The sequence below is a fragment of the Dunckerocampus dactyliophorus genome, chromosome 17, assembly GCF_027744805.1.
Source record: "Dunckerocampus dactyliophorus isolate RoL2022-P2 chromosome 17, RoL_Ddac_1.1, whole genome shotgun sequence".
Lineage (NCBI taxonomy): Eukaryota > Metazoa > Chordata > Actinopteri > Syngnathiformes > Syngnathidae > Dunckerocampus > Dunckerocampus dactyliophorus.
This window is the reverse complement of record NC_072835.1, coordinates 14,778,376-14,793,208: the sequence shown is the minus strand read 5'-3', so window position 1 is coordinate 14,793,208 and position 14,833 is coordinate 14,778,376. Positions and strand designations below refer to the sequence as shown.

Below are 14,833 nucleotides of genomic sequence, written 5' to 3'. Positions count from 1 at the left end.
ATAGGAGAGTCTCTGATTACGGCACTAATGGTACGAGACATATTCAACTTCGACGTTTTGTGTGTCTTTTGTCAATTCGAAACGTTCTTATTGGTGAGGTTTTTTGTGAGAAGTCGTCATATTTGTTAGCATCGTTAGCATTCGACGTTTCTGTGAGCTTTGTAAATTACAGGGGGTAATGCTGGGTGCATCTACTTTCATAATAAAAGCCTGTGTTTTTTGAAGAGGGTGAGAAAAACGCCGAGCCATACGTACCTTTTTGTTTAATTTTGAAAATAACCGGAAGTAAGAACACCATCGCTTCAGAAGCTTGACGTCCCCTTGCCAAACTGCTGGATCACTTCACCACCAACAGAGCACAGCAAAGAGAGCAGTCGGTTGGTCGTGTCTCTTTCCGAGGCCGGATGGTAAACTCCAACCTCCAGCGGATCCTAAACAGTCATTGCTTTGCTCGCGAAAAGGAAGGAAAACAACAGCCTCTTACCACCATGGCGGATTTGAGTAGCGGTATTTGTGACATGATTGGGAAGTAAGTAAATAGAAAATCGTTTAGCCTAGCTAGTTAATGCTAACGTTGTGTGGGGGAGGGGTGGGCTTTCATATAGCGGAAGTGAAATTAAATGTTTACTTTTACGTAAGATACATTGAGTGAACCCTTCGATGTCACAAAGAATGTAAACTGATAAATTGCAGCTTCCTTATAGAAATGCTGGCAAGTTGGCAGTTTAGCTTAACGTTAGCTACGGCTGTTTAACCACATATGTTAAGTCCGCTAATTAGCGACATCGGATAGGCTGAAGTTTACGGAAAGGTGAAGGCTATCTTAGAAATAACAGAACTCGGCGTATAACAGTACCCTTTTTAGATTTATTCATTTGTATTCCTGGCTTTTCAACGGACTTCCCCTTTTTGTGGTATAAAAGCCCAAAGTGCGTCACATATTAAACGTCCATTTTTAAGTTTTGTTGTACCCAGCCCAATCGATTAACATGAATATTTATTATACTATTATATAAAACGTAATAAATTAAATTTGAATACGTGATTTTTCCAGGTAACCCCACGTTTCAGGCCCACGTCGGTCTCGTGAGCTGACACGCTGGTGTCTAGGTTGACCTTTACGTAACAAGACCTACTGTATGTGACGTCACCACGTCGTCACAATGCCCAGTGACGCTGCCAAGCTAGTGCTTGCGACTGCTGCTTAGCCAGATCATAAACATCAAAAGCAGGCATGGATGATAGAAAAACTTGTATGAATAGTAGGACATTTGTATATAGCCCTAAGGAGTCGAGGAAAGAGCTGCACAACAGGTTTTGAGTATATATAATATAACTTGGGATAATAATGACGTGAATAGTCATTTTAATACAAATATCCTAATGATGCATATAAAGGAACACCATATGGGTTTGTTTGACATGTAGCAGCATGTTTGTGCTTGGTGTGGTTGTGCCTCACCACATCCTCTTTTGATATTGTGCACTGCTTACACAAGATGTGCTTCAGCAATGTAAACATCAATGTAAGCATCATCATAATCCAGCATTACAACGGTTTGAACACAGTGTTTTGCTGCCTGAGAACAATTGTGGATGGGTCTTAAATGGCCTTCTGTCTTGTAGGCTGGGTGAATTTTGGCTGATGTTTTCACTGCAAGTAAGCAGAATAATGCTGCGCATGAGTTATTTTACAGTGGATGTAGCTCAACTTCCTGTTTGTGTTAAGACAAACTAGTTGAGACTGAAGCAACAGTGCCTCTGTTGGTTGCGGCAAAGTAGCACATGTTTAACACGCATAGGCTCCAGCGGTAACCCATTTTCTCTCCCCCCACTCCCAGTCTGTCCATGCACTGTAGTAGTACCCGCGGCCCAGGGCCTCTGTGGTGCTCCTGATGCCCCTCTCCCACCCCTGAAGATCCCAGGTGGGCGAGGGAATGGCACACGGGATCACGCTCCTTCAGCTCGGTTGCTCTACTCAGTAAGCACAACTCCCCCGTCGTACTCAAAGTTTCTGAATGTATGTTTCCAACTTACTGATTATTATTTTTTTGCCCCCGTCCAGGACCAGAAGTTAACCGTTAGTGAGGAGCCGGCGGGTAACGGTCGCCCTGGGATACTCCACTTCCAAAGTCGTCCCACCGTCAGCAAGACAGTTCAATGGGATGCTGTCCTAAGCAGCAGCGCCCTCTTTGTGGAGATCCCTCTTGACCCACTTCCTGAAGGCAGCAAGGAGAGGTGAGTGCTGTCCAACTCGTGTCTTTCTTTACACAAATCTATATTTGGAATTAAAGACAAAAAAAGCAAAACACGTGGATGCTTTGATGTTTTGAGTCCAAGGTGTGACTGTAGAGGCATTTTTTATTTCAAGATGCAATATTCTAAGGAAAAAAAAGGTGGTTTTAGGTCAAACGAGCAAACGTTATGAGTATAATGTGTAATTTGCAGAATGATGTCATGCAATATGAAGAATTTTAGGAGGAAAAGATGAGATTTCTCTGTGGTTATGATTTATTTTGTGAGGTTGCTTTGCATTTGCGACGTAACTGACGATTGTCTTAGTCGAAAAGTCGTAATTTCTAAGAATAATTAATAATGGGGGAAAAATCTGCATTATGCATCACAATTGGATTTTTTTTTCTGAGAACAAATTTTTAATATGAGAAAGTTTTTACTTTGAGTACATCGTGGTAACAGAAAAATTGTGCTATGAAGTGTGAGTATTATTAGACACATCATGAGAACATTTTACGGGGAGAAAAATGTTAGCAAACTATTAAAAAGGTTTTGTTTTTATGACTTCAGAAACCTTTTGGGAAAATACTTTGACCTTGGCATGTGGCGAACCCACAAGATGCCCTTTGGGATACGTGGTGCTGGTCTGCCACTGTGCATTGTTCCAAGCGTGATATGACGGTTCAATGTTGTGATCCCAAAAACACTTGTCTTGTCTGCGTGCAGCTTTGCGGCTCTGCTGGAATATGCTGAAGAACATCTGAAAGTCGTTAGCGTGTTTGTCTGCTTTTACAAGAACAGGGATGATCGTGGTATGCACGCACGCACGCACACACATAAACATAAACAAGGTCATGAGTCTTGAACATTGACGTATCACTCTTGTTCTTGCAGCCCAACTGGTGCGTACGTTCAGTTTCCTGGGCTTTGAGATTGTGAAACCGGGCCATGCCCTCGTCCCACCTCGACCTGACGTTTTCTTCATGGCTTACAATTTTGACAGGGACTCTTCCGATGAGGAGTAACCCACCCTACCCCACCTACCCTTATTTTCTTCTCCCATCATGTGTGTGTGTTCTCCCCTCCCTCATCACCATTTTCTTTGTGTGCTATTCTGGATTTCTTTGAGCGCAAGTTGAGTGGAAAAGGGAGAGCTGGTGCATTTGTTGTAGGTGTATGTGTAGCTTTTGCTTTAGCGTGTTTACTGATGGGTGGACGTTGTTCGTTTGAATGTACAACAAAAAAATGGTCATCAGGTTTTTACACTCGGGTACTGCAGCTTTTTTTTTTTTTTTAAATGTCCAATTTGCAAGTACATGTCAGGGGGACCACTTCTATTGTGTAGCACTAACATTAGTTGGGGAAAAATAAAGTCATTGACAACAGCCCCATTCATTGGTACTTGGAGTGACTGATGGTGTCATGTGTGGTGAGGAAAGCGAATTATCCAAAGTGCTTTTGCTTCTTTCTGTCATGTATATCTGATTTCATTATTTTTTTCAGCTCGCTTTTGGAAGTCAAGAGGGATATATTAATAGACAAACTGATGTTATGGTTAGAGTTATTTTGCATTCCTCATTGTTTCATGCTAGGTTTGATGTTCACACGTATAGTGGTACCTATTATGCTTCTGTAATAAAACAATCCCCAAAAAGCTGACGTTTTATGGTTGTCATGCATTACATAATGAGCTAGCAAAGGGAAGATCAAGGTCATACCTGACAACAGGCAGGGTATACCTACATTATCACAAAATGAATGTTTCTAACGTGTTTATTTGTGCCTAAAGTTACCTCGTTTAAAAGCAACGTTGACAAGCGGGATGAGTTCGCTTCCTGAAAGTTGCGTATTTCTCCCACCAGGGGGCCCTACACCACTGAAAATGACCCATCACATCACAGTACTGTATCCCCTGAGCCCATTTCGTCAATGCAAATGTACAAAACATTTCCAATTAACATTTTTAGCTAAACTGTGAAATAACTGTACGCACTAAAAATTATGAGAAGGCGTCAAGTCGTAACAAAAAACGTAATTTTACGAAACTAGTAAGGAAAAAAAAGTTAAAATATGATAAAATTATGGTATGAGAAAAGTTGAAAAAACGGAACTTTACAAAAAAATAGCAAAAGGTAATTCTAAGAATATAAAGTTATAACATTAGAAAACACATTTTTAATGACAAATTCCATTTAAAAATACTAAAGTCGTAAAATTATGTAATTATGCAGCTCTCAAGGGAGAGGGAGTGAGGTTTACCAACGTAGACTCGCACAGGCTGGCATCCGTTACACATACCTAACACATTTTTACATTGAATTTTGCCAACTGGAATGTTATTTGTCAATATTTGAATATTTACGGCTCCACTAATGTTATTTATAATAACTATGTGTCTTAATCACAAACCCTTAACAAAGACAAGAGTCTGGAATCCAAATATTTAATCGGTACATATTAAGTATTATGACATGTATAAAATTTTCCGATCACAATATGAAGCACTGGAACTGCTCAAAACAGACTGGCGAATGCTGCGAAAAGGTCAGCACATAAAAGTGACTAATGATTAAAAAGTGTCAACGGAAGGCAACTAAAAACTACAAGAGAGAAAAAAAAGGACATCGAGATAGTAAGCTTTTTTTTTTCTTAGGAAAAAAATAGTGACTTTTTTTCTTCTTCAGTAGAGTGCAATAATAATCATTATTTTTTTAAAAAAGAGGAAAAAAACGACACAGCACTGAAGCGTCCACAAGACGTCTAAAAAACTGTTAGCACTGTATGCTCACAAAGACAGCAGAGGAGGGGGGGCAAGGGTCACTGCAGGGAGGAGCGCTATTAGTTAGCCAGTCGATGCGAAGAACAAAAAAAAAATAAAATCATTAATGCACATCACAGTTAGCTTTTCAAAGAGCATTTAGAATTGCATGGTTGAAAACAAAACCTGAACGATCGAAGTGGGAAAAAAAAACAAAAACAAGGACGTCCCACAAAGCAACACAAGCCCGCCCACAAAAGGGGCGGGGCCCCAATCATCAACCAAATAATCATGTCTCATGACTTTTATGACCAAACCGTGACAGCCCGAGTGATTTGTTTGACCTTTAACCCCTGCCAACCGTCAACTTTTGGAAGTACCATACAGGGCGGAATCACACAAAGGAGTAGGAAGGCCACAATGAAAACACCACATAATTAATGTCATACAATTACCGCTGGATATGACAAAAGTTGTACATTTACGAGAAGTCATAGTTTTGTAAGAACATAGACATCATATTACAAGAGAAAAGATGTAATATTAAAAAAAAAAGTTATATCAGGTGGAAAAATATAATAAAAAAAAGTCCTCATTTGAATTTGCTTCAAGTCATTGTGAGAAAATATTGTGTCACATTACAAAATAAAGTCGCAGTCATGATATTATGACAGAAAAATTTGTCATTTAAGGAAATTTATGAGAACAAAGTTATGATATTATGAGAGGAAAAAAAACAATAACCAATGTAAAACAATACATAAAAAGATGTCATTTTACAAGAATAAAGTTGTCATAACGGGGAAAGTCTATTACTTTAATGTGCAGAAGTCATAAAAACAAAACAAAAATATTGGATTAAAAAAAAATTAAATAAAAAGAAACAACTTTATTCTCACAATATGGCATCTTTTTATTAGGAAAAAATAGGAATTTATTCCTGTAATATTTTTTTTCCCCCCCAAAAAATACAAACGTATTTTACACCATACACATTGTTCTTGTACTTTTCATATTTTGTTTCCATGGTGGCCTTAATGCTCCTTTGTAGTAAAACACACCAAGCTGCTCGTGAATGCAAAAACTGGCAATAAAATCAAACCCGGTGGAAAATCTATGCAAGTAAGTGCTTTGAGTTTTAATTGTGAATCACGAAAACAAAAACGATGAATATTTTTAAAGCAAAGTGTAGCGTCAGAGTGTAACAAAAACAATACCTCTGTACTTTGTGCACAGCCGTGATCCATCGATAAGCCAATTTAAATGTTTGATGTTGAAAACAAACCTAACCTCCAAACCAACAGGAGGCAACGTGTTACATGACAATGGGTCGTATCATCAGGGAAAAAAAAAACGAACTACGCAACAACCAAACTTGACCTACAACATGTTTTGTAGGACTTTTCAGACAGTGATAGACTATGCTATTTTACATGTACTAAATGTCAATGTTAAGGTTTTCACTGAGAGTACGTCTCCTGACAACGCTTCGCTAGCGTGCGTCATTACTTTCTACCGTGCTCGCCGACTTTGCTTCGGCTTTGGCCGCTTAGCAACAAACGCCGGCAGGAGCCTCGGAGTTTGGTTCGCACATGGAGCTCAGTACCGCATTCACGAAAACGCAAATACCGTATGCACGTCTCCTCGAAGAACGTTTAAAAACAAGGTTGTCTGAAGCTTTGGGGAGATGTAAACCAACCACAACGATGCCTCCTTGGTGGAAAAAGTGTGAAAATACTCCACTTTAGGGGTTGTAAGCTCACTGTGTGTCACTTTTAGGGCGGGGTTTGCTCATGTCTGTGGAATGATTATGTGGCTCCATGGAAAATCTGAACAAGTGGTTGCTTTTACTCGAGGTTGTTAGCAAGTTAGCTGCTAACATGTGCTCCTAATTGGACTAAGTGCATATTGTGTGTATTGGCTTGGGGGAGGGAGGCCTAGCTAGCGATAAGGCATTGAGTTAGCGACGTGCTTTAAAGTGCATGGATGGTACCCAACATGCAGACCGGGTTGGCAGGAATGAAATGTATGGTGGCCTTGGCCGGCTTTAACAAACAAGCGCCCCAAACTCTCTGCAGTTGCACAAGAGGCCACGGTGTGATTCATCTAAACGGCGGGCTTGCGAGTGTCCCTCTGCGAGCGCGTCCTTGCTTGAAAATCTCAGGCTGGTGAGGTTTATGGAGAACAGATGAGGTCAGAACCTACTGAGGTGGTTTGTGTGCGTATGATTGTACGTATACACAAATGGCTGTAAGTGCAATGCATCTTTCGAAAATTGAGCTCTCGACAGTATACACACACACACGTGTGTGTGTGTGTGTGTGTGTGTGTGTGTGTGTGTGTGTGTATGTGCGTGCGCTGCGGTGCGGTGCGTCTTCTACTTGGATCTCATCGTCCTTTGCTGTAGCCGGGAAAGAACTGGTCCAGCAGCATCTGAAGAGTCTTGTTTTGCGCCATGCCGTAGTCCTTGCCCAGGTCGTGGCGGCAGGCAGGGCAGGTGTACACCTCGGCCCGAAACGAGCGCTGGAGGCACGTCTAAGGAGGGACAAGGAGGTCAGGGGGCGGACACCCACGGCTTCCGAGTAGACATTTAGGCATGTTTTCCATGTACTTTCTGAACCACACTCACTAGAACAAACAGAGCTGGCTATCGTGACCTGGACTGTCCCTTTTAAAGCCATGTGTGTTTGCCGCCATGCAGACATGGCATCTGTAAAGCTGATGTTTACAGTGGCGTTCAGAGGGAAAGAATACGTGTTATCTCATATCATATCATATCAGGACTTATTGCTCTTGAAATTATCATTTAACATTATATTTATTTTATGTATTTTTACATATATATTATACATTTTTTAATGATTTGAAATTATGCTTGCATTATTTTGGTATGTATTTATTTTATCATCACTATCAGTATTCTATTATTACAAATGCATGTGTATAAAGGCCGCCTACCTCATAACAGATGCTTGATACTCTCTGCAGTTGAGTAAACAAGCACTGCTGACCACGACGAGGCAATAAACTGTAATAACTTTTTTTTTTTAATTTCAAAATTTAATTTAAATTTCTATTATTTTGTCTATATACATATTCGAAAATACTATTTTGCATAATTCTGGAAACAATTTGTAATATATAATAATAATAATAATAATAATAATAATAACAAAATGTGATATTTCAAAAGTTAAAATGTAATTGTTATCCAAAAATTTTCTAATGTTGTGTTTTTAAGATGTCAAATTAGAATTATTTACTTGCATTGATAAACAAACAAAAAAACTGTTGCATAAGATGTTGGAATAATAATGATAATAATGTGTAGGAAATGACTACTTAATTGTTTAGGTTTATTTGCCAAATAAATAACAACAACGCATTTCGTTTTAAACACATTTTTGAAACATTTCTAAAGCATGAACGCAGGTTTTCACCTTTTATGTCCGACAAAATTTGGAAAGCAGCATTTGATATCATAAAAATGCATTTGTGCAGTATAAATAATAATACACGCCTGGAACCCTCGGCAGTTAATTAGGTAGTAAAAGCAATAAAAACGCCCCTAAACGCTATATTTCGTGAACATAACAAAACAGAATTTTAGATTTTTTGATTTCTACAAATCAAGGGACAACTGTTTTAGACCCACAAACGAAAAAACGTACTGCAGGCTGTAGTAATACTGTATATTAACATCATTTCTGACATTAAAAATGAGGATATAAACAAGGTCAGGCACTTAAAATGCGCACTCACCTTGCAAACATTGTGCGAGCAGACGGTGGTGACAGGCTGGTAGGCCAGCTCCTGGCAGCACACGCACATGAAGATCTGCTCCATCTTACGCAGGAAGTTCTTCGCATGCACACAGAAGCAGATGTAAACACACGTGAAGATGACAGACGTACAACAAGGCATGGGGTCCATGCTAGTCAAGAAGGTAGCGTGACAGTGTTGCGGTGCTGCCTACTGGTCCCTCTGCAAGGTGTCCCATGGCTTCGTCCCACAGCTTCTTATTGGCCGTGTCCTCTCGGATTAACTGCTGCTGATGCTCCGACAGCTCGAAGGCCTCCTCGACCTTCAGACGCTTGGAAGGTGGCTCGGCTGGTGGGGTCCATTCTGATGAAGGAACAAGACAACTTCTATCCATTGTAAATGTCCTCCATTATGCAAAGGTGACATTTTAATAATGTTCTAACAGTAATATGCGACCCGACAGCCCGTTTATGAGCACCAAACGTGAGAAAAATCTATCAACTCCCTTACTTGGTTGCGCCATTTTTGAGGAAAAAAAAAAAGTGTCCTTTCTCACAGACATGATAGCAACTGTGACATGTCCCTCGCTGGATTAGCCCGCCCTGTGTACACGTCTCCCACTTCACGGAGGACAGCCTTGTTGTATAAACAGTCGTCCCTTGCTCCATCACGGCACGAACATCGCTCCCTCACTTTATTGCGGGTTTTATTTGCGCTGTTTCTTGGTTGACTATGGCCTATTATTAGCCCAAAAACTGCATATTTAAGCAAATGTTTCCTATTCTTGGCCTAAATTAAGCATTTTCAGGCATAACGATGTTGTAAATGAACTCAAATACAAATACAGTTTAGGCCAATACAAGATGCTGATGAACTGTAGTCTGCACTGGCCACTAGGTGTCACTAGTAACATGCACCAGACTTGACTGCCAGGCTTTTATTATTTTGTCATCATTTATCTCACCACAGGCACAATAACAACATAATAATAACAACAATAATAGTCAGCATCATCATCATCATAATAATAATAATAATAATAATAACACAGGCTACTTTTGTGGCCGTACTCCAGCTAAAACTCACTTCCTGTCCACGCATCTGGAAGACGTTTATTGAAACGCACACGAGCATGAGTCTTATTTATGTCTTAAACGGCTTATTTTCTCTGATTATATCTACTATATTAGGGAATAGGAGTGTAAAGGTGACTACAGGGGCGCTGCATGAAAATATTTCAGGAAACTATTCCGTTTGCGGAAATTCACATATTGCGGTCGTGTCCGGGACCAGTTAACTGTGATAAACAAGGGATTACTGTATATGTAAAAAAAAGCAGGCTTCACTACACATCTTAAAATAAAGCTGACCACTATCCAGTCAGCTACAGATGTGGGAGCTGGAAGTTTGATCCGTTTGTTTTTTTTCAGCGAACAGGCTAACCTAGCATTATGTCGCTGTTAAAATGGGACGGTAATGTTAGCACTGTAACTCACATAGCTATGCTAGTGTTGCTAACGTCTGTGTCCTACTGTTCCATTCCATAATGGTACGTTGCTGTATGTGATACAGTGTATGGCATCTATGACATTGGACAAGTGCTAGTTCGTGTGTACTGTCTATAAAAAGTGCATACAAAGACACACTCTGTTGTGGACAAACGCAGCTCATTAGCATTAAAGCTACAGACGCACAAAACGACCTTCAAAGCACTTTCAAACTTAATAAAAGTGGATTTGACAACTTGGCAGCGCAACTAGCAGGGGGCGCTAGTAATTCAGGCCCCAGTAGTTTGATGCCTAAGAAAACATACAGGAAGTGCATGTTTTGTAGCCATTCTAACAAAGACGTCATGCTAAAAGGAGAGTATTGTTGAGTAAAGGCCTATTTTGAAGAAGACAGACCGCTGTCAAGCGAAGGGAGTGAGATTCCTCAGGGTAGCAATGTTAGCACTAAGGTGCTACATGCTCATATTAGCAGGTGGAAGTCTGCTTCCATGGAGGTGACGACTGCATTTAAATGTAAAGCAGTTTAGCTCTGAGCCTCAGGAGATGAATATAGAAAATATTATAGAAAATAAACACGCACCGCTGTCCCCGCTTGTCTGCTGATCTCCGTTGCTTTGCAGCTCCTCCTCCTCTTCCTCCTCCTCCACAGCGGCAATCAGCTGCTCGAACTCCTCGTCCTCCTCATGCTCCTCTTTGGCAACCTTCGGGTGTTTCCGCGGCCGCCCCCTCCCCCGGCCCCTGCCAGAATGGTGCTTGCTGCGACCGCTGCGACCCGGCCGGGCGACGGCCTCCCGCTTTGTCTTGTTGGCCATGGCTGCCAAGTAGCCAGGCGGGTACTGCAAACGCACACGTGGGCCGTGAATGGAAACAAAGTGAAAGAATCATGAAGCCAGCGGTGACATTTTATGCAAGCTAACCTGAACTGAGAGACCCAATTTTTTGATCCTGTCCAGTCCTTCAGGTGTCCAGGGCGCAGGTTCCTGGTCATCCCGTCTCAGCAGGTACCTCCACACCAGGTAACCGCACTTGCCTATTTCAGGCCAGTATTTTACCACCTAAAACGACAACACAATCCCGCTATAATGTCCAAAAAAAAGAGCTTTTCTTGGTTTGAAACATCCAAGCTGCAGCTAACCTTGTAGATGCCGTCGTATCGGTTCCCTTCCTCGGGGGCGTACTTGCTGATGCGGCGCCCTTTGGAGCTGCGCACCACTCTGACTGGCTTCCCAGCCCGCCAGTTCCTGGACTCCGCCCCGTCTTTGTCGTTCAAAGGGGCGTCACAGTTTAGGGCTAAAGCTCTGCATGAGTATTAAGAATTTTAGCTTTCACATTGCAGACATTTGAAGTAACATTTTTTAGGGTACCTGTTCATGTGGGTCAACGTCTGGTCAAACGAGTGCTCTCCGATGCGTTTGTTTCCTGAGAGGTCGCGACCCCCGCTGCCCGTGTAAGTAAACTCATCCCCCCGGTCCTACGGCAGAACAAAAATATGTTTATTTACACAGAAAACTTGTGGGGTGTCCTAATTATTTTATTATTACGGCTATATGCTTTTACTGCTGAACTGCTACGTAAAAGAGTGAAAATTTGTCACAACATGCACTTATTTTTCTGATAAATACACCACATGGTGGCGCTGTTATGACTTTGATTGACTTGAAATTTCTGTGTAAAATCTGAGCAAGATTGGTAAAAAAAAAAAAAAAAAAAAAAAAAAACGCGGCCACAATGAAGCAAAACATCTTCACAACTAATAAGTCACTGACCATTTGTCTAACGCAGGGGGTGTCCTAACTTGTTCCCAGCGAGGGCCGCATATGGAAAAGTCAATGGATGCGGGGGCCATTTTGATATTGTTGTTTTGTAAAAAGGTAAAAAAAAAAAAGTTTTATATGTATTTAAAGACAAAACTTTGTGATATCAGCTTTGTGATATCAGTGCCAAAGTGTATTATTATTGATTATTAATTCCAACATTTCAGCTTTTGCTCTTTTTTCCATGTGTTGCCGTTTTGCTTTTTTTAAATTTAATTTCTACAAATGTGCCGCGGGCTAATAAAAAATGAGCTGCGGGCAGCAAACGGCCCCCGGGCCGCACTTTGACACACCCCTGTTGTAATGATTATAAAATATCTGCTAGCATGTCATCCAAAACATTTTCAACACAAACCATAGGGAGCGCTGCAAATGTCATTTAGAGTCACATGACTGTCACCCACCACCTCATCCTCAAAGCCCCCCGCCAACACCAGCGAGTAGGATCCATCGTTACTGCGACCGTGGATGCCGCCCACGTGCGGCCTGTGAACGCCAGCCTCGCTCACCTGAGGGTACATGGCCAATGGCAGCAGATAAAACAAAGTCGCGTTAAAAAAAATATATATTTATGCCAACAACACAATAAAAGGAAGTTGTCAGCCAACCTGAACTCGGAATTTCCACGTGGTCCCCACAGGAACACCAGGAACAGGTCCATAGTGGTTGGAGGGAACAATGGTGCACTCCTTGGTGCGCCCCACACAGGCCATGCCCTGGAAGTACATCAAGAAACCATAACCGTCTCAGACACAAACTGAGCCACAGTTTTCACTTCTAATCCGATCCCGATACCTGAATTTGGGTACCTGCTGATCCCGATATTATTCCGATACTTGATCTTTGTTAACAATATTACCATTAACAATATTATAGCATCAACAGATGCTTTAAAAATGACAAGGAGGTGGCCGATCCGCTTTATCGCTTTATGGAACAAAACGGGCTAACGCAATCACGGCAAAAGAACATCAACAAATGCAGCTAGAAGAATATCAGCTGTCTCCACACATGCAGCGCCACACACACACACACACACACACACACACACACACACACACACACGCACACACGCACGCACACACACACACACACACACGCGCTTAGCCTGACATAACTCTAACATAGCACATAACTTCCGGGTTACTACATTATTATTATTGTTGATTTTATATCAAGTATGATATTGTAGCGACCCGGTTTTGTGTAGTGTAGCTGTCCGACTGTTTTGTGTGGCTGTGAACGCACCACACGGAGCGCTTGTGTGTGTGTCTGTGTGCAGCGTGAGTAAGGAGGATGGCTGCAGAGTTCGCTGATACTCTTTTCGATACATTTGCTGATATTCTTCTAGCTACGTTTGCTGGCAACAAGCTGGCATTAAAGCACATACGTGGCTCACGCATTGGAGCTCTCCGCCGGTGGTATCGGAAATTTCTGATACGTGAATTACTCTGGGATCGGATCAACCCCATTCCGAACACAAACACAAAATAATTGAATCAATTCATTAATCAACTCTGTGTGCTTCCAACAGGCCATATTTTGTTCCCCAGCACACAAATTAGGGTCTATACAGGCATGCTTGGATGGGTTTGGTGTGCATGAACCCTGACCTCAACCCCATCACACACTTTTGGAATAAACCAGAACTCAGACTGTGAGCCAAAATGGAGTTATTGTCGTTTAAATGTCCCAGTACTTTTGTTCACACAACTTTACAGCACTGTATTGATTAACAATACAGTAGATCCCCGTGAATGTTAGAAAAACGCAAATAAAAGGTCCGTCAAAGCCCTAATAATGCCAATTTTTTTTGCCAAATTCTATAATATGCTTCTCACATTGATTAAACTTATTTTTAATTCCGTTTTACACATTAAGAGTATTGTTCTTGCAATATGTGCAGTTACACAGCATCCCATCTTGCCAAAGCATCTTCCTGCTGGAAAATGTTGAGGAACTTGACTTCTGAGACCGCACCCTCTGCTCGATTCATCGCTGCAGCACTCTTTCCACCTGCAGATAGCGCCATCGAACCGCTTTCTATTGAAGTTGTATCATGAAATACAATTTATTTACGATTTAAAACACTGAAAAAAATCTGCTGTATATACAAGGATGTAAAAATGTTATTACTGTATGTGAAAAGCTAGGATTCAGTGCGGAATGAAGTCACTGCTGTTAAACGTGCCCCGACACACGAGCAGAGAGCTGTTTTTAATTAGTCCACAGACAGCGGGAACGTTCAAGGTATTTTTCCGTCGACACTTCCAGGAAGAGTGTCTGGGTCACGCACGGCGTCGTTGCTCTCGTTTACCCTTCTGTGCTTGGTGGTGGGGACTGGAAAAGGCCCGCAAATGGCTATTTGTTTGGATTTTGAAATAAAGGACAGAAACGCAAATAAAACAGTTCCAGGGTCACACTGTCCCCATAGTAACACCTGTTTTAGGTAATACTTCTCATTCTTAGCAGTCATACAAGTGTAAAAAGAAGTTAAAACCTCTCAAACGTACGATGTAACGCTTAGTCTTAACTTTAATTATGAATGACCAAGTATACTATGCCGGTTTTGTCACTGATGCACCTCGGACATTTCACCCCTTAACACCATTAAGTGTCACACAAGCGTAAAAAGAAGTTAACCGCTGTAAAACAATAAAAACAAATGACGACACGGGATGTTACTGCTTTGAATGTGAACCGGTTTACTTTTACACAATCAAATTTGGAGACACATTCGGATTAAATAGCTTGAC

General features: G+C 41.3%; 2 protein-coding genes across 2 annotated transcripts in view; one reads left to right on the top strand and one right to left on the bottom strand.

Annotated features, from left to right (window-relative positions):
* Window positions 1–319: 319 nt before the first annotated feature.
* Window positions 320–3,889, top strand: oaz1b (ornithine decarboxylase antizyme 1b). The gene is given in 6 exon segments (XM_054756423.1): window positions 320–529; window positions 1,842–1,893; window positions 1,895–1,981; window positions 2,066–2,238; window positions 2,962–3,047; window positions 3,130–3,889. Coding segments are annotated over 6 exon segments (654 nt in total). The 5' UTR covers window positions 320–404; the 3' UTR covers window positions 3,261–3,889.
* Window positions 3,890–4,664: 775 nt separating this feature from the next.
* LOC129169736 (E3 ubiquitin-protein ligase UHRF2-like) overlaps window positions 4,665–14,833 on the bottom strand; it is a 33,671-nt gene continuing 23,502 nt past the window's right edge. The window contains exons 8-16 of the mRNA XM_054756422.1: window positions 12,686–12,793; window positions 12,482–12,586; window positions 11,628–11,734; window positions 11,399–11,561; window positions 11,181–11,318; window positions 10,844–11,099; window positions 8,970–9,118; window positions 8,756–8,854; window positions 4,665–7,528 (exon numbers count right to left, since the gene is read on the bottom strand). Of these exons, the coding sequence (XP_054612397.1) occupies window positions 7,382–7,528; window positions 8,756–8,854; window positions 8,970–9,118; window positions 10,844–11,099; window positions 11,181–11,318; window positions 11,399–11,561; window positions 11,628–11,734; window positions 12,482–12,586; window positions 12,686–12,793 (1,272 nt within the window). The 3' untranslated portion in view covers window positions 4,665–7,381. The remainder of the gene's footprint in view (window positions 7,529–8,755; window positions 8,855–8,969; window positions 9,119–10,843; window positions 11,100–11,180; window positions 11,319–11,398; window positions 11,562–11,627; window positions 11,735–12,481; window positions 12,587–12,685; window positions 12,794–14,833) is intronic.